Source organism: Hippocampus bargibanti, linkage group LG05 (genome assembly GCF_051943395.1).
Source record: "Hippocampus bargibanti isolate YZ-2025 linkage group LG05, ASM5194339v1, whole genome shotgun sequence".
NCBI classification, from domain to species: Eukaryota; Metazoa; Chordata; class Actinopteri; order Syngnathiformes; family Syngnathidae; genus Hippocampus; species Hippocampus bargibanti.
In genome coordinates this window covers 12,768,471-12,788,976 of record NC_142738.1, presented here as the reverse complement: position 1 = coordinate 12,788,976, position 20,506 = coordinate 12,768,471, and the positions used below count along the sequence as shown (strand labels likewise).

General features: G+C 42.1%; 1 protein-coding gene across 1 annotated transcript; it reads right to left on the bottom strand.

Moving 5' to 3' along the window:
• Positions 1 to 670: 670 nt before the first annotated feature.
• On the bottom strand, positions 671 to 20,361 carry cbln1 (cerebellin 1 precursor). Its single transcript, XM_088996660.1, has 3 exons — positions 19,422 to 20,361; positions 18,164 to 18,283; positions 671 to 3,772 (listed from the first exon to the last, which is right to left on the bottom strand). Exons 1-3 carry the CDS (start codon positions 19,677 to 19,679, stop codon positions 3,575 to 3,577), a joined length of 576 nt encoding a protein of 191 aa, XP_088852786.1. The 5' UTR covers positions 19,680 to 20,361; the 3' UTR covers positions 671 to 3,574.
• Between the last annotated feature and the right edge of the window lie 145 nt (positions 20,362 to 20,506).

Genomic DNA, 20,506 nt, shown 5'->3' with positions numbered 1-20,506 from the left:
TTGGGTGACCCTGCCAGGAGTACAAGACTCCAGCCGACATAGCTCTCGGGGTCACGGAGACGCGCAAAGTGCCTCACCACGATAAGGTGGTGATCCCAGTCGAGGCACTGTAAAGATATATTGTCATTAACACACAAGATGGTTTGTGCAAATTTTGTCTGGGAGCTTTAAGATGTGGATAAACACCCTCCCCAAGTGTAAAATCAAGTTAACCAAATAAAAATGTGTACTCACCATTAACTTTACTCTCTTTTATCTCTTTACATGAACACAAAAGCCAGCAAGTTTCCCATGCACGTTTAGCTCTTCTTGTGACCTAATGTTGGTTTAGCTAGATTGGAATGAGCAGCCATGGCTGCCATATGTTCCCATTTCATTTGAGTTCCATGGCGGTCATTCCTGGTCTTGTGTATACGTTGACAGGTATGAGGTTGTTTTTTTTCCTCAAAATTAATCAATTTATGCGACAATATTTGATAAAAATTGTGATTGTAATTGGCTGAAGTAGGTGAAATGAACATTACAAATTTCGGTGACTCATTAAAGGCCAAAATTCTATTATCTTCAAAAATTAAAAATGTTCATGTATCAAAAATTAAAAATGTTGATATACAATCCAAAGCACAATGAAGATAAACAATGCCACTTGTGTGTTTATAATCATTTTTAATTTACGGAAATGGGATTAGAACATTTTCTGATTTAGAACTCTTTTTTTTTTAGAACATTCATTCATCCAACTTATGATGTTTGATGGTTGCAGGGCGCAAGAGACCCCATCACCACTGAATCACAGGGCATTCTTTTAAACAATTGAGCATAAGTACATTCGACTTAATTCATTCACTGCCATTCACAAATTTATTTGTGAATTGAAAATATGACAGAGAGCGCCATACCCGAATTTGTTCGGGTTTTGTTTTTTCATGCTTGGGTGCCAATAAAGCGTTGGCTAGTGCCTCTGGCAATGTTTTTTTTTTATTTTCCACAAGGGGGCTGCATTTCCCTTTTTTCCATGTTAGCGCTTTATTCCAGCTTCAGCTGTTGTTAAAGCACTATATAACCCAATATGTAGGTATTGCATTGCATTTTGAACAGCCACCCTCATTTCAACCTCATATAACTCCAGACCCATATCATTTAGGAATTAACACTTTTTGCTGATGAAAGAAGAGAGTCTAAGGTTTCTAACGTTGTATTGAATGTTTATGTAGTCCTAAAAGTCAATATTCTGTTGGTCCTGGAATTCGAGTGACAATGACAAAAACCCTGGCACTGGAATGGACACATTTTTGCACGTCTGGCAGTGAATGAGTTAAAAAATCTCACTGCCTTTGGAGACCTCGGTCATAAGTTAAGACTATAGGTTTCACTTGACATTTGTTTGTACAATACGGTATGCGTACACTGGGCGATATTTTAGAAGTGTTGCTCATTGGGTGAGCACAGGCCGACTGTTGTTTTGTTTTCTTAATTTTGTTATTTATTTATTTTTTATTTATTTGTTTTATGTGTTTGTATTTCTTTCTTTGTTTATTAATGTGTTTTAATTTTACACCATTTGCAGTTATTATGTCGAAAAAATAGTCTGTTTCTCCTCAACAACAAATTTCCCCGAATGCTCCAAATTTGAGTTCTCCAAACATTCAGTGAGCGAAGCGAGGATTGCCTGTAGATGACAAGCGACTTATAAACAATAAGGAGATGAAGCTGTGTTTACAGAGCGAATCCAGGGCTCAGAACGTAGACGAAGAGAGAAATTGAGGACAAGATGTTTCAAAGAGTTGTCTTCGGGAGGGGACAAGTGGCGGCAACATAAAACATGAAGAGCGAAGAGATGAAATAAAAAGAAAAGACAAGAAAGAGAGGAAGGAAATGATGTTTGTGTTTTAGTTTTTTTTTATTTCTTCCCCCCTGCCCCCACCCCATCACAAATTTTCCCCCCGGAGCTCATTAGTCTGGAGAGAAACAAACCACAAAACCTTAAAAACCAACAGAGTGGAGAGAGACAGCGGGAAAGGGGGGAAGCCTGAGGAAAACAAAACAAACAAAAAAAAAGCTGGCAAAGACGAGAACGCGGCATCAGAAGGAGTCGGGTAGTGAGACGACAGCTACAAGTGGAAAAAAACCTGCCACGACAAATGGTGATTAAATAAACTACCCCACCAGACAGTAAAATAGGTTGAAGAAAAATAAAATTACATTTACATTTTATTGATGTCAGAGCAATTAAAAGAACAAAACAGTCAATAATAAATCCATTTGATTTGAGTGAAAAATCCATATTTTAAGGTCTACATATGCACATCATTTACTGTATAGCAAGATATAATAATAATAATAATAATAATAATAATAATAATAATAATAATAATAATAATAATAATAATAATATCATTTGTCTTCTAATAATATTCTGTAAGACTAAATGTATGTAGTATCTGAGCTTTATGGCCATAACTTAAAGTTTTATTAAAAAAAAAAAAAAACAATAAGCATATTTTCTTGTCATCAGAAGAGCAAAACAGCAGCCCGGTTTCCCCACACAAAATCACTAGAAGTTCCCCTTATATTCTTTTTTTTCGATATAACACTGACATACAGAATATACAGACATTATAGTCATAAACCGGATTCGATTTAAGGTATGGGTATTATTATCATCACCATAGTAGTAAAAACTGTGGCTCGGATTTATGATATTACCTCATGTATGTACGGCATATTCTTTGATTTGAGGGTCCGAGAGCCCCGAATCTGACATTGAAGCAAACGAATACAGCAGCAGATAAAAGTATACGTGGGGAAAGGTTTGGAGAAGGATGAGATGGACCGCTCATGGAGGAGGAACCGGGAGGAGAAGAGGGGGGTCACAGAGAAGTCAAACGAAACTGCGGCTTTCAGAGAAGGAAAAAAAAAAAAAAACAAAAGCAAGAAAATCGGCACTGTTGAAAATGCCCGCCGTCTCATGTGCTTCGTCGCAGTTTGATATTGTTGATCCTTGCGGGGGGGGGGATTGTTGATGAACAGTTCCCATATGATCTTGGCATTTGGAGCTGTTTTTGCTGTTACTTGCGGCGCGATGGCGTGTTGGTGGATTTGGGAGTCTTCTGGGAGAAGATCCGGTCACAGGACTTAACGCAATTGACTAAAGCTTCTTGAAGAAGAAAGATGTCCATTTTGGTGTTTGCCGATCGAGCGTGAGGCTTAAAAATAAAAGGATCGGCCTAACTATGAAAGAAACATTCCACAAAGTGTTGGATGGAATGAAGGGAAGGGGTGGAAGGGGTCCTTGACACTCACGTTAAATGTATTGGATGGAGCAGAGAACAACAAATAAATAAATCAATAAATTTGGGGCCGTCCACAGATCATCACGAGGAGGAATAGATGGATGAAAGAATGAAGGGAAGAGAAGACGGCCACACTTTTCAACTCTTCAGCAGCATCCCGAACAGAAGTCCATCGTCGACTCTCATAGCTCCATCTTGGCACCACTTCATTGCATTTCCCATCAACAACCAGCTCATCCACCTCCTTTTCACTCCCGTTGCTCCACTTCCACACTTCCCCATTACATGGGGAACACCAGGAAGCCGGAGAAGGTGGAGTATTTCCATCCTCCCATCAAATTTCCTCTCTCCAGTTTGAGGTAGGCCCGGTCTCCTTTTTCCATCTGAATCAGAACGCCATTGCTGGCCGCCTCGCGGGTCACATCCTGGTCGCCAGCAAAGGCTGAGATGACGGGCCAGCCGTTATGCATGAGGCTCACCTGGACAACAGACAAATAGAGAAAGCACTGAGTCAAGGAAGCATCTCAATACAGACACTCACCTACTGACGAACATTCGCGTTACGAACAATGGTACATACGAACGTTTTTGTAGGAACATATGTAGTATTGTCTCCAGTTCCACATGTACATACCTTCATGGAGCATATACTTTATTAAATATTTTTTTTTCAGTACAAACATATACAGGTTCTTATACAAGTCTTAAACATACTTATATAAGCCTTAAACCACAAGTGTCAAAGTCAAGGCCCGCGGGCCAAATCCGCCCCGCCACATCATTTTTTTTCGGCCCGCAAAAGCAAATCAAACTTGTTAAATTCCATGATGATTGCTAAAATCTGAGCCAAAATTTCATATTTTTGGATGTCAACCACAATAAAAGTCATTATTCTTGACTTCAGATTTGAAAACGAGTTATTCATTAATTTGCTGTGTGCTCTATATGTAATATTTGAAGGGATTTAAACATTCTCATGGGTTCCCCAAATTCATAACGGCCCTCGAGAGGAAACCATAACTACAATGTAGCCCGCGGCAAAAAAAGACTTTGACACCCCTGCCTTAAACATACATTCCATACAAAATATAACACTGAAGTAACTTACGAACGAATTCACCTGACAAACGACCACTCGGAACGTATCTCTTTCTTAAGGTGGCGAGCGTCTGCATAGCAAACGCAGAGGATGCACATTTAGTGGAATTGATCTGACTTGGATTCCGAGACTAGACCAAAACCCTTCATACTGCCAGTCCCGAATTTATTCGGGAATTGAAAATATGACATGGAGCACCATTCCCAAATTTGTTCAGTTTTTTTTTTTGTCTTGCTGGGACTGCCAATATAGCGCTGGTAATCCCTCTGGCAATGTTTTTCCCCTTCCACAAGGGGCAGCGTATCCCTTTATTCCCATCCTAACGCTTTGTTATAGCTTCAGCTGTTGTTAAAGCGCTATATAAATCAATATGTCTGTATTGTATTTTGTACAAACACCCCCAATTCAAGGTCAGACAACTCCAGGCACATATAATTTAGGAATTCACTCTTTTTTTCTACTGAAAGAAGAGAGTCCAAGGTTTCTTACGCTGCATTGAATGTTAATGGATTGAAACTTTTATTAGTCTCGCAGTGGAGAAATTTACATTTCACAGCAGCAAAGTTATGAAAGAAATGCAATGTGGACTACATTTCATTTCTTTGTTTCTCTGTTTATGTAGTCCTAAAACTCAATATTCTGTGGGTCCTGGAATTTGAATGACAATGACAAAAACCCTGGCACTGGACTGGAAACATTTTTGCTTGTCTAGCAGTGAATTAGTTAAAAATTGGTCTCAAAATGGATTTGTAGACTGCAGTCTCTCTCTTGCACTGGTTGGTAAATAAACAAGATGTCAGAAATATTTCAGGACAAGAATCCGCTTTGCTCCCCCGCCCTTAAGTGATTGCTTAGACATTTAGTGCACTTCACTCAGTCTTTTCTGCTATCCGTTCATGCACTACCAGATGGATTTTCTTTTTCTGAGATCCTCTGGCCCCTAATGTCGTCTACGTCTTTTTGATAACTCCCTTGAGCTTGAGGAAGAAGAAGGGGAAAAAAAGAATTTCACAGTCATGTCAAGTGAGTGGAGAAGTTGCTCCAGCACGGCTGTGGAATTGTAGGATGCTCAGGGCGTTGTGAGCAGCCCTGTTGTCATGGTGGTTGACTGTCAGAAAGAGCAAGACTTGTAAAAAATAACTAAATAAATGACATTTTTATTAAGAAATATGTATTTTTTTTTCTGAGACCAATCCTAAACTTGCTGAACTGAAATTGTATAGCAAATGCTGTGACAAACGGCTTCCATGTGTTATTCTTCACGGATCACGAATTGTTATTTGTTGGCATTTGTTCCAAAGCTTTTGCAACATGACATGACACGCGGGGCTTAGGTTAGTCCAACAAAACCCACACAAGTTTTCCATGTTGTGTGTACATAATGAATGAAGCTGTGCAGTGCTAGAAACTATTTGAACACAAATCTAAATGCTTGTTGGACTTAAAGGATTCGAAACTTCGCTAAATCAACTGAAGTGGCACAACCATAAACATCACACCATAATTATACACTTATACATCATTCCATCACCTGACGCCAAAGGGTGTGTATGTGTGTGTGTGTGTGCGTGCGTGTGTGTGTGTGTGTGTGTGTGTGTGTGTGCGTGTGTGTGTGTGTGTGTGTGTGTGTGTGTGTGTGTGTGTGTGTGTGTGTGTGTGTGTGTGTGTGTGTGTGTGTGTGTGTGTGTGTGTGTGTGTGTGTGTGTGTGTGTGTGTGTGTGGGCAGGATGAAAAGAGTGGAGAGCTCTTTTGGCCAACCACTCCACTTAATGGTGACTCCGAGTCAGAGCACATGTGTTCGTATGTTGCATTGAATAATTACATGAAAACATTCAGACGCTACTTGAACTCCTTCTTTAATTATATCAGGATGGCGAGGTGCCGTAGGTCAACATGAAGGGCGGTCGGGGGATTTTTAGTTTTACGTGCTGAAACTAATCAAAGTGCAGTACAAACCATTTTGTACATACATAAACCGCACCTGTCTATAAGCCGCATGTTTATAAAGAAAGACGGTACACAGAAAATCTTTTCAAGTTTTAATAATATACCTTAACTTTTGTTTCAAAACAGTGGCTGTTACGCGGCAGCAACACAACATGGATTACGGTAGTAACACGGCGCAAACCGGGCGTTACTAACAGGTCTTCTTCTTCCTTTCGGCTTTTCCCTTCAAGGGGTCGCCGCAGCAAATCAGTGTCCTCCATCTTTAGAGGTTTGATCCGCATGTTTGTTCTGGCCAAGCTTTTACGTCGGATGCCCTTCCTGACACAACCCTCAGGGCTTGGGACCGGCACAAGAAGATTGATGTTCGTTTGTGGCTACAGAACAAGCAACTCCCCCAGTAAAAGGCTCCCAAACACAAAATGGTCATCGGCACAGCAACATTCAAAAAAAGCAAAAACTACATTACATGTTACTACTCGCTAACAGGTCTGAGCACAAAAACATACCAAGCCACTGAGACATGGAAGACATACGTTAGCAGACAATAGTTGCTCTTTGCATGCGGCCAGTTTTGGTAAACGATTTCTTGCCGCTGCTTATCCATGCCTCCCATTCAACCCGGAGGGCCACTTTAAATGCACGATTCACACGTGTAATTAGCGTGGTGACATTAACTTGCCTCTTCCTCGGCACATACTCTATATTCGCCAAGTCTCACTCTGACCTTTAGTGCTCGAGCGCCCCATGGCGGCCGTTAGAAAAAAATGCATGAATTGGCCGCATCGTTGCATAAACCACAGGGTTGAAAGCTTGTGACAAAAGTCACGGCTTATAGACCGGAAATTACGGTGCAGTCATTAATAATATGGGCACACAATATGATGTTTATAATACAGTAAAGTCTCGTTATAGCGATATTCAAGGGAGTCCGAAAAAATATCGATATAACCGGGACTATCGATATATGCGACCCTCATTGCATGCAATTTTCTCCGTGCGTGCATAGAAATAGTATCGATATAACCGGGACTATCGATATATCCGATATCGATATAACGAGACTTTACTGTATATTTTATACATCATGCTTATGCTTTAGGTCTGATTTACAGTACACTGAACTGTTGTTCACTTATGTTTTGTATTGTACTTACTGTACCTTATTTATTTTTTTCTTTCGATTTGTTTCATAGGCTCCAATGCATGCTGCAATGCAAAGATCAGCTCAAATGGAGTTATTACATGTATATTAACTAATTCACTGCCAGACGTGCAAAAATGTGTCCACTCCAGTGCCTACATAAACACTCAATGCAGCGTAAGAAACCTTAAACACTCTTCTTTCATCAGAAAAAAAGAGTTATTCCTAAATTGTATGGGTCTGGAGTTATATGAGCTTTAAAATACGGCGGCTATCCAAAGTACAATGCAATACATGCATATTGGTTTATATAGCGCTTTAACAAGAGCTGAAGCTGGAACAAAGTGCGAACATGGAAAAAAAGGGGAAATGTTGCCCCCTTGTGAAAAGGAAAAACATTGCCAGATGTCTGGTGAGCGCTTTATCAGTACCCAAGCAACAAAAAACAAAACCCGGACTGATTCGAAAATGGCACTCCACGTCATCTTTTCAACTCACAAATAAATTTGTGAATGGCAGTGAATGAGTTAAAGGTTTAGGAATCCAAGTCAGATCAATTCCAATTTTTTAGATATTGAAATCAAAACAAATCTTCCTGACAAACCTTTGTGATCCAAAGAGAACTGTGAACACACAATATTAGCCAAGAATCTAGTTCAAAACTGTTCTTCACGCCTGCATTATTGACAAGCGGACCGATCCAGTTTTTTGGGGTATACTATAACAATTTTAAGGCAAATGCGATTGACTGAGCTCCCACTCACTTTGATCGAGACCTTAAAACAAGGGTGTCATACTCATTTTTTGCCACGGGGCACGTTGTAGTTACGGTTTCCTGTCTGGGGTTGTGTTTGGAGAAACCATTAGAATATTTAATCCCCTCAACATATTACATGTAGAGCACACAACAAATTAATGAATAACTAGTTTTCAAATTTAGTAGAAAAGAATGACGGTTATTGTAGTTTACATGGGTCAGTTTGAAATGTTGGTTTGGACTTTAGCAAGCATCATGGGATTTCACAAGTTTGATTTGCTTTCACGGGCCGAATAAAATGATGTGGCGTACCAGATTTGGCCCCTGGGCCTTGACTTTGATACAGGTGTCTTAAAAATTCACTTATCAAACAGTTCTGTTCCTTTAACTAGAGTGTTGAGGTGACCTCAGCAATTAGATGAAATTGGGGCATTACATAGAACATAACCACTGGTATCAAATTACCCTTATTAACCCCTTGATATGTTTTGCCGGACATTCATCCTAGAGGACACACACTAGCACATCCACACACATGAAAAGTGTACTAGACTCTGCTCACCTTACCTCATTTACCAGGCATAAAAATAAAAGCATGATAATAGGACTGCACATTGGTCAGGCCTAAATTGACCAGCATTCATTATGCATAAGCATCAATTAAGTGCCTTATTATGGCTCAGAGAGGCAATAACCGACCAAGTGCAACAAAGGGGATGCAGGAAGTCGACGATTAAAGGAAGACAGAAAAAAATGGAATCCAAATATCAAAGGTGGAAACGTGGAGAGGCTGCAAATATCAAATACAGCAATCGAGTCTTTTGGGACCAAAAGAAAAAAAAGTCTCTGACTAAGTGTAAAATATCGACACTGCTCACTTAAAATTGATTTTGGTAATCTCTCTCCTGTGTATTTCAATCTTGGATTTTGCATTCCAAAATGATTGCTTTCTCATGATTTTTATGGCTGATATATTGAGAAATTATGTGTGGCGTTTGCATGTTCATGTTTGAAAAAGCATATACGTTCAGTTTTTTTCATCAGGTTTGGGTTTGCTCAAAGCAATCACAAGCGTAAAAATGTTCCCTTGGCATATATCAAACATATTTATACACTTCTTTTTTTAAGGTAATCAAACACAATCAAAGCATAAACATTTTAAATGATTAAAACATTGACAGCACGAGCAAAATATTGGGGCGACACAACATTCGACTTGTTAGGATGGCTGACTCACAACCCGGAGGTGCAAAGTTCAGACGCCGTCTTGGAGAGTATCCCTGTGCCTGTGTGGGTTTCTTCCCACGTTCCAAAGACACGCGTGCTAAATTTACTCATTCACTGGCATTCACGGATTTATTCGTGAATTGAAGATATGACGGAGAGCACTATTCCCGAATTTGTTTGGGTTTTGTTTTTTCATGCTTGGGTGCCAAAATTCGACTGCCATCGCTGGACACCAAAGGGGCCATTGTGCTTTTTTGCGCCTGTAATGGGCAGCATCTTCACAGCCCCGCTTTGTTCAGCGGAAAGGTCAGTGCTGTTGGACTGTCTGCGGCTGGTTGGATGCATGGCTCAAGAAGCCCGCGATAAGAAGAAAAGAGCGTCAGCGCAGAGCGCCGATGCGTATGTGGAACTGTTGCGGCTTGGAATTGAAGCAGATTTATGTGGAACAGGAGATGTGAGACAATCTCTTTTCGTCAATGGATGCTACAGCTGCGTGTTTGCTTTCAACATTTAGCTTGTAGTCGACGTGCACGTTCCACCATGATGTCCCTGATCCACTGGTGGAAAGATGCTTTGATCGTCTCCTCTTTCATCTAGAACTGCGTCATGTCATCACAAAGAGGGTACAGCAAGTCCTGAAGAATGACTGACTCTCTGTGTCTTTGTTTTGTCATGTTGTCTTTGTGTTGTCATATTATTTGTTATTTATTTATTTTTTTGTTCTTTTGACTTCAAGACGGCGCCGCGAGAGTGGCTGCCTTTCCCGCAGCTCATGTATTTCTTTTTTCTACTTTCATTCCTTTCATCACTTTGCTGCTGTGAAATGTAAATTTCTCCACTGTGAGACTAATGAAGGCAAATCCAATCCAATCCAATCCAATCCAATAAACCGTTGGCCAATGCCTTTGGCAATGTTTTTTTTATTTTCCGCAAGGGGCCGCATTTCACTTTTTTCCCATGATGGCGCTTTGTTCCAGCTTCAGCTGTTGTTAAAGCCCTATATAAACCAATATATATATGTTGCATTGTATTTTGGACAGGCGTCCTCATTTCAAACTCATATAACTCCACAAGCATATAATTTAGGAATTATCTCTTTTTTCTGATGAAAAAATAGAGTCTAAGGTTTGTTATGCTGCATTGAATGTTTATGTAGTCCTAAAACTCAATATTCTGTGGGTCCTGTAATTTAACTGACAATGACAAAAAAAACTGACACTGGAGTGGACACATTTTGCACGTAGAATAGCGAGTGTTCTTCTAGTCCCACACAAGTTGCCTTCATCGACACCTACATTAAATTCTGAGATTTGATGCTGATATTAAATTTTGCGTCATTTCTGTCTGACGTCTGACATTTTTCATTTCAAACTGGGCACGGTTTCCAATCGGGCTTTCTGGCCAATGGCTAGCACAAATCCCTTCATCCGAGTTGTGATGTGCAGCTGCATTCACCGCAGGTTTGCACGTCTTAGGTTGAAACACGATTGCAAGAAACTCGACAAAAGTGCAAAAGCTTCAAACCCCATAGCAAGTCTATTTTTCAAACAGATGCTCCCCAAATTGTGTTAAAAAGTGCACAGTTGAAATAAACACAAAAGCTATTATGAAAGGAAAAAGAACAAGAATAAGAACATCTGTTGTTAGCTCTTAACTCATCCCACTGCCTGACGATGTACAAATATGTGTCCACTCCAGTGCCTGGGTTTTTGTCGTTTTCACTGACTTACAGGACCCACAGAATATTGAATTTTAGGACTACATAAACATTCAATGTAGTGTAAGAAACCTTAGGCTCTTTTCTTTGATCAGAAAAAAAAGATTCAATTCCTAAGTTATATGGGTCTGGAGTTATCTGAGCTTGAAATGTGGGGCTTCTGTACAAAAGGCAAATGCTTCCCCGTCGTGCAAGCGAAAACATTGCCAGAGGTCTGACTGAGGCTTCAAACGCAACCCTCGCCGCAAGAACAAACAAAACCCGAACTAATTCGGAAATGGCATTGAATGAGTTAAGATGGGTACACACACAGGAAAGCCACAAGGGTACTTCATTTCACGCTCTAGCTAGAAAATCAGATATTTTTTTTTTTAAGCAGGTGTCCAAAAAATACATTGAAGTCCTGGCTGATTTCCATTCAGCTCACCAAGGATTTCTTTTGTGCGATGCTACTTGAGGTTGACTCTGCTTGTCAGAAAGCAGAACATACAAAAAAATAATGTTAGAAGCACCTGGTCCATGTACGTATGGAGGATGGCTAAACAGTTTTGCGCTCAAACTCTTTTATAATTATGGCTTTTTAGATGTTTTTGTTGTCCAGGGTCAGAGTCAAACTCACTTATGCAGTGTGTGAAGTTTTAAATCCACAGAATGACATGCAGGCTACATTTTTAAAAATGACATTATGACAATGTTGACTTTCTTTTGACGGTTGTCGAAGACTTTTGACGGATGACCACCTGTCCTCATCTTTTTTGGTATATTAATTGATAATGCACCAAAGGTATTTGGAAAATGTCACAAGAAAGTAGAGGAAATTAAAAAAACAAGTAGTAATTGTTGCAACTAACGTGTGATGCATTGTGAGTTTAGCATGCAAATGCCTGATGCTACAACAAAAATTCACAGCAGCAAAAGGGACAATAACTGCTTTTTTGTCTGTGGTTGGAAGCAAAGGTTTTGTCCTTGTTTGCTTCCTTCAACAAGTAGTACCTTTGAAAATTCACTCTGACACCGCAACACACAGAGTGACACTGCTTGCATTTATTTCAGAACACAGGCAATCTGTCATGATCTGGTTGGCGACCAACGGGGGGCGCTGTCGGCCCCGCCTGCACCTGCACAGGTGCTGGTCGTCCCGATCAGATTGGCGACCAGCGGGTAGCGACGTCAGCCCTGCCGGCAGTCTCGCAGGTGCTGGTCGTTATAATCAATGACACTGAAAAGGACACCGGGCACGATCATCCGGTGCCGATTCATTGTTTGTTTGCTGCTTGTTTGCAGCATGCATCGTGGACGTGTTTGTTTAACCTTGGCGGACTTTTACACTTGGTTTTCTTTTGCTACTTTGTATTTTTTCCATTCAGATCATTTTGATGTTTTTTTTTTACTGCTGACCTTTATTTTAATACAATTTGTCAAACAACCTCCTGCTCCCTCCTGCCTGCTTTATGGGATCCGAACCCGCCATCGCCACCTCGCAAACCTTGACAGAATGAATCGGCCAACTATCGGATCCCGCAGGTATATCGGACCCGTCTCATTTCCACCCTGTGCCTGGCAATGCTACGTCCACGTTAGCGCAAGCCTCGTCGCGTTTGAATTGCGTCACTCGACGAGCCGCAACGTCCACGTAAACGTCCGGCCGAGACCTCCTTCCAGGTTGCCGTCCAGGGTGACACTGGGTGACTGGCATTGCACGCCCACGTCCAGCCACGCTGTCGTCGTGCATGACGAATTGAGTCTCATCCACGACGAGCCGTGCAACGTCCCCGTCAACGTCAGTCCGAGACCCCACTCACCGCTGGATCCCGGAGCGGCTCTGGACCCGTCTCGTTCCCCCGGAGCCGGGCAGTTCACGCCCACGTTGGCGTCCGACCGAGACCTGGTCCCATACGGCCGTACGGGGTGCCATTCTGCGCCTGGCAGTTCGACGTCCACACAGAGCCATGCGCCGTCGCGTGAACGTGCGAGAGGGATCACACTCACGCCCACGACGATCCGTGCCGCGTCTTCGTCCACCCCAGGCCGAGTCCCGTTCCCATCAGGCCGCCGCCCGTCGTATGCTGGAGAGGCAGCGGTTGCCCTCTCCACCGACCGTTCCCTGGCGAGTGGACCTTTTGGGAGACTGTTGGGACTTCTGGAAGCAGCCCCTTGAAGGGGGGGTACTGTCATGATCTGGTTGGCGACCAACGGGGGGCGCTGTCGGCCCCGCCTGCACCTGCACAGGTGCTGGTCGTCCCGATCAGATTGGCGACCAGCGGGTAGCGACGTCAGCCCTGCCGGCAGTCTCGCAGGTGCTGGTCGTTATAATCAATGACACTTAAAAGGACACCGGGCACGATCATCCGGTGCCGATTCATTGTTTGTTTGCTGCTTGTTTGCAGCATGCATCGTGTACGTGTTTGTTTAACCTTGGCGGACTTTTACACTTGGTTTTCTTTTGCTACTTTGTATTTTTTCCATTCAGATCATTTTGATGTTTTTTTTTTACTGCTGACCTTTATTTTAATACAATTTGTCAAACAACCTCCTGCTCCCTCCTGCCTGCTTTATGGGATCCGAACCCGCCATCACCACCTCGCAAACCTTGACACAATCAGCAGCTTGTGCTTGAACTGTTTCCATTTGTACAGTTCTATCTCCGGGATCCCCATCACAGTCCTTAGTTCTAGACGCTGTCTTTTTTCAAGCCAATTAGCTTGTTGCCTTTTCATACGATCTCCCAAATGTGTAATTTGGCCTCATCACTGTATTTGCTCAATCTATACATGTAACACGCATGCAGGCTGGACAGAGAAAGCCGAGCATGGAAGTCATCAGCTCCTGCTGAAGTTCATCACCGGAGCAATTGCTGTGCTGATACCACCACACATACCTACATAATAATCTTAAGCATGGAAGCCGTAACAGCAGTCTATGTCCATACATTGGATAGCAATGTCCCCACTCCTTCCGGTGAGTTCTGTCTGAATGGGCCGGGCTCCACCATTTTGCCACTTGTTGGAGACCGAAAATAACATCACAGTTGCTCAAGATTCCGGTAACCACCAATCATGGCTCACCTTCAGAAAACATCTTACTGTCAAGAAAATTTGGCAGTTGACTTACCCGTTAAAGCCACTCCATTAACTTTAGCTTAGCATTGCTTCCTGTCTGTAATATTTCTCAGTACTGAGCAGTGATGAGTGTGAGGTTGATTGTAGGGCAGCAGATATCCAATATTCTGGCCTTTTGGTATCCGACTAAAAATTCCACATTCCAATAATCAAGTATCTGGATAGTCAGATTTTATTTCGCTGGGTTATAAATATAAAAGAAAAATAAAACACACTTCAGCTCAAAAATAATTGGCCAACTGCTTTGGTCAGGCACACCTCCATGTAGATTGTAGAAAAATGACATCAAGACAACTGCCGTGGTGATTGTTCATACCGTGTGCATTATGATCATCCCCCGCAGGTGAGCAGCATTGGCCACTTTCAAATTAAATGTTGAGCTTTAAATTTAAAATAATCTCATGAAATAAGCAGGTTAGGCTTGTGGATGGTGTCTTCAACTCACCATTATCAATGTAGAAGTTGATGCAGTCACCGAGATGCTGCATTCCAATATGGAAACTGGAATACACATGTCCTGAAGTTTTTATTTTGTAGAACTGAATAATTATTTTCTCGGAGAACATTGTGTTTATTAAACTTAAAGGACAACCGACGCCTCCGGACAAGTTGTGTCCATAATTTGTAAAATTACTTCAAATTACTTCTACTGAGCGTATTTTACAAAGATTCCACCACATATAGCTATATTTTACGTTTTAAGACTGAATATTCAGGAAGTCTTGTTTCGAGTTGATGACGATGTCTGACATGACGTCTCGTCTGGAACGCCCCTGACCGAGAAAGTGACACACAATGCATTTTGGGTACTTTGTATGCTCTTAGAACATCGTGTTGATGGCGAAATTAGAAGGAAAACACATAAATAATGCGATGGTGAATCGTTGTGTGTTGCACCAAGACTACTATTTGATACTAGTTGACACAAATTCCCAGCAGACAATTAAATCAGCCCATTTCCAATGGAGCTTGCGTCATCTTGTGTCTTTTCTGGGCGCTACATTGGAGTCCAGATGCCTCAAAATGAGACGGAAGGACTTCCTTAATTGATTGCAAACATTTATAATTTCCTCTTCAGAACTATTTGAATCATATTCATAACTGGATGAGTAACAAGAAAGCATCTTCTCCGAAGCCATTGTTTTGATTCTCGAGCAAGGCAAGACGTCTTGGCGTGACATCACGAACAAGGGGGCGGGACCTTCTGAAACTGAAACTTTCTGAGGTCATTTTGAAGTAGTTTTTGGGACACTTTAAGTCATTTTTATTGGTGTTTTTCATTTGACTAAAAATATCAGCCTGCGTGTTTTGGGTATTGTAGATGCTATAAAACGTTTTTCTGATGTCGGTTAGGAAACAAAAACATGGTGTCGGTTGTCCTTTAAGAGAACCCTTTTCCAACATGTATCTCATTCGATATGAGGGAGGCCACCATGGGAGGAAACTGGACAAAAAGGTCAGGATCTAAAAAAAGTAATCTCACCATGCTGCGCTGATTTTCGGGTGCAGTCGAAATTCTTGGAGAAAAAAAATTGACCCATCAGGCACTCAATGGGAGTGAAAAAGAATAGTCTATGGACTCCAGTCTCGTGACCTGTGTGAATCTGATGTTACTAATTTTGCAGATCTCTGAGTGGGAGGGCTGCGCCGCAGTGGTAGTGGTCACAGCCGACATAAATCATAGCCAATCTTACGAACTTTAAATCCTGCCATTTCTCAATACCAACGTTGATAAATGGCAGAAGCACATCTGTTGAAGTGGGACTTGGTTGATTGCCATCCCGATGGATGCGTCGCCTAAACTCTCTTTCTGCTGTGGCAGCTCTTTTTAATGAGTTTTAATTTCAAACAAGAATAAATAATTAATAAATAAATTAATGAAACAGCGTTAAATTATGAAAATGATTGAATCACTCCATATATTTTATTCAAGGTTGAAAAGAGCGAAAGACACTTCATTGGTAGAGTAAGTAATGGTTCGATACTTCTTTTCAACTTATTAAATTGTCCAAACCCTCAGAATTTCCGCTCATCAACACTCAATATTTTCTCGTCTGTTATCCTCAATGAAAGCAGACTGCTTATCTTTGTTTCGAATGAAAATAAAACATTTGCTGTGAATTTGGGAAAACAACTTTTTTCATGTTTTTTTGTATGTTGTGGCCCCTTGAAACAAAATAGGGGTATTTCCTGTTCTATCTATTTAATATAATCAAATATTTTAGAATAAAAGCATGTAATTGTTTTAAAAAAATCTAATTCATCGATCAATCGACAAAATAATCGACAGATGAAATATTTTATTTTATTACACAAAATTATAAGAAAAAAAATGAATTAAATGGGGAAAGAGGTGTTGCTTGGTGTCATGCCATGCATCCAATGAATTGTTTTCATTGGACGCATTGGACGTTTCAAAAAAAGTGTTACTTTGCAAAATAAGTGAATTCATTCACGGAGGCAAAATAAACACAGCCTGATCCCTGACAATTAATTAAAATAAGCAGTTCTTTGTACTGGATAACTGTCTGATGATCAATGCTTCCTCAGACTTTCTTCCTGCCGTCCACATTGTCCCCGCAAAGCATCTGTTCCCATCGTTCCCTTTTATTCCTCTTCATTACTTTTCCCGTCCATCCACCCGGTGCGTTTTCACTTTTCCTTTCTCTCACCTTGCTTTTCATGTCCCCTCGCTGCCGTCCCTTCATGCTTTGCAACGTGTTTTTCATCTGCTGCCTCGCATTTCTTGAGCGAGTCGCAACAACTGCCTCTTAGGCAATTAAACAGCAGGAGTTTTCAACACGACAGGTAGGACCGATGGATGGGAGGAACTTTGACACCTGTGCTGTATTTGGAAAGCAAGTTGAAATCCTTCTGTTTTCCTCATCTCAATATCTTCTGCACCGTTTTACTAACTTGATGACTTTTACAGCAATGCATCTCACGTTTGTCACCTCCAGTTACGTTTTTGGGCACATAGCCAGACAACAATAAGCCGCTCCAAACGTTTCCCGCCTTCTTTGCTCTTGCCGCAGCTCTGCCGCGGTAATTAATTTGGGACTCCAATAATAGCGTCTAAGTAGCAAGACGTAACACCAAAACTCCAAGGAGCCCACGGCATGATTACACAACAGTTTAATTTGCAAATAACACATTGTAACTAACACTCATTATGCACATGTTTAACACAGGGAACAGGGGTTAGGGGTTGCTCAAAGATTTCTTATCACTTGACACGTTCAAAAGCGAGTTGTCTACCCTGAAATCTTTTGTGATAGTGAGTACCTGTTAACTCACACTGGGACAGCGATGACGACAGTAGACAGCATATCAGGTCATCAGGTTACAAGGCGCATGAGAGGGTGAATGTTTTGTTGGAACCACACGCAGCTGTTATCATTTTGCCGCCGCTGCGCCACAGGATATCGATTTCCAAAATAAATGCTGACATGTTTCCAGGTACTCCGTGCAATGTTCTTATGTACCCCTGATTGGCGAACGCTGCATTAACAGAATGGCAAATTGATAATTCTAAATGTGTAAATTCGAAATTCGAAAGCTCACAATTTGAAGACCGCAACAAACAAGTGGAGGAAATATGTGCTGTCCGTGGTGCTGAAGTTGTAGCGGCTGCAGTATTGCATCCTCCTCTTGTGCTGCAGGCACCTCATTTTATTGTGACTGTACATGTTTAGATTCTAACCATAGTGCCCATGTTTTGTCACTGGAGAAATAAGATGTGCGCAAACACACACACACACACACACACACACACACACACACACACACACACACACACACACACACACACACACACACACACACACACACACACACACACACACACATATACAGACACTAACCTGTATTGTTTGGCGGTTGTAGACTTTCACAACATGGAAGTTAAAACTGTAAATCCCTTTTCGCGGTGCAATGAAATTACTCCTCTCCTCGTCGAAATTTCTCCCGACGTTTACGAGAACCTGACAGAGGGGAAATATGAAGGTTAGGTTGTAGACATGGGATTCAATTAGTTGCTGCAATTTGACGTGAGGGTGCGGCAAACGATGACATGGTCTCAAGTTTTTGCTGATGCCTACATATAACATTTCTGCTCTTGCAGTTGTTTGATAAACTGTATATGTGTTCCAAGTTACGAGGAATGCGATCACATCTCTGATTAATAAAATAACACGATTTAAAAGGCCACTTCCAGTCACCACAAAAATCTGGATCATCCTCAGATTGCCACCTACGAAGATGAAAAACCGAATTCCTTTATCTGCCCCTTTTCGGCACTTAACTTTATAGGACAAGTTAAAAAAAAAAAAGACAAATCATCTTCCCAATGAAATTTCAATTATGCATCTCTGCAGCCAAATGTATGCTTTAATGGAATAGATGGAAGCGGACCGTGGTGGGTAATTGAGCGGTTGTTTGAGTAAAAATTAACCTTTCTGGCAATCAAGTACGACCTCGCCCCCGTGACCTGCCGTCACTAAATTATTTGATGACATGTCACATCACATAGCCAATATAATCAACCCAAAACTGAAAAAGTATTTTTTCATGTCAGACTTTCATTACATTGAAGATTGATTGCATCATGCATGCTTCACTTATAGATTTAGACTTATAAACACACATACAAGTTTTGGGGCAGTTGTCACTTATTGTGAGGGTGTGCTCTGGACCCACAGTTTTACGGTTCAGTCACACTGTGGACTGTGTGCCCTTGAGCAAGGCATCGTCAACACCCTCCTCACTCTGCAGTACAGCTTGTGCAGTATTTAAATTATGATGAAGGATTACAGTCAGTGTAAAACGAGTACAACATTGTTATACTTGAAGAATCTGTCCTGATGGAAACTCACTATTTTCATACACATTCTTAATAAACTGTTTGGTTTTTTTTTGCGTGCAATTGTGGGACTATTAAAGGCTTTCTGAATGAACACATTAACCTGAGATTGGAATTGTTAACTCATTATACAGTGGTTGTTTTTAATATAAACGCCACGCTTTTCTTCTGCTTTGTCAGACATTAAATCCCAACAGCGGTTTTATTTGATGATCTTGATTATAAGGTGCAATATAAAAAGCAAGTGTTTGTAACCCTACCCGATCAAAGTAGATGACCATGGTCCGGTTGCTCATTTCCGAAGGTTCGTGGTTGGTGTTCCGGACGGCCGAGAAGGCAACTTTGGCGCTGCCAGAGCGCACCGAGATGCCCAGCGCGGTGCCCGTCGGGTCCGACGTCGGGTTGGAGTCGCACACCACCAGGCACTTCCCCTCCAGGACGATGGGCTCCGTCTCGTTCTGAGCGCGGCTAGGGCTCGCCGCGAGCCACGCGGCGCTGAGCAGGAAAAACGCCCACATCACCTCAATCACGAGCGACGAACGACTTGGGGTTTTAGTCCACTTTGAAACGGCAAAATTGGAGGCAAGAGTGTCCCCAGCTTTGGCCCAAAGTAAAGCAAACTCTGCCGGGAGTTGGCGAACACGCTTGCTCTGGAAAACGAGTTGGCGGCAGGCGCTTTGCTTCTCTTTTCTTTCTCAAGTTCCGCCAAGTCCAGCTCGTCTTGACACTTGGATTCAATTCGTCGTCCTTTCTTTTTCCCCCCGCTCTTTTTCACTTGTTTGCAGCTTTTCAGTGATTTGGAGGATGGTCGAGGAGCGTGTCGCGCGGTGCTGCGGGGCCGTGGTGTGTGCACGCGGAGGAAGCAGTCATAGCGCGCGGAGAGATGCCAGTGGGGTGGGTGGTGGGTAGTGGGCGAGCTTCATTTGGCTCGCTCGCGCGCGCACGACTGAATTATTGATACGTCACATATAAGAGTTTCAAACACAAAAGGGCTCCGGAGGAAGAGACGCGGCGACGTAGCTCGAGATGCGAACGCTCTGCTTTTTACTTTTTTTCTTCTTTTTTCTCCCTCAACCGCAGAGTTGGCGCTCCCTCCGGGCACCGGGAACCATCATCGGATTAGCGCGTGCGCGTCCCACCTATTTTCCAATCGCCTCCAGCCGACCGACCCCCATGATCCCCGCCCCTCCTGCACTTGGGGTATCTCTCTCTCTCTCTCTCTCTCTCTCTCTCTCTCTCTCTCTCTCTCTCTCTCTCTCTCTCTCTCTCTCTCTCTCTCTCTCTCTCTCTCTCTCTCTCTCTCTCTCTCTCACACACACACACACACATGCACATTTTCTCTTTG

Coding starts and splice junctions, on each gene's coding strand:
- cbln1 (XM_088996660.1), bottom strand. CDS start 19,679: ATGTGGGCGTTTTTCCTGCTCAGCGCCGCGTGGCTCGCGGCGAGCCCT. Junction 18,284..19,421: donor TGGTCATCTACTTTGATCGG/GTAGGGTTACAA, acceptor CCCCTCTGTCAG/GTTCTCGTAAACGTCGGGAG. Junction 3,773..18,163: donor ACAACCGCCAAACAATACAG/GTTAGTGTCTGT, acceptor TCTGTTGTCCAG/GTGAGCCTCATGCATAACGG.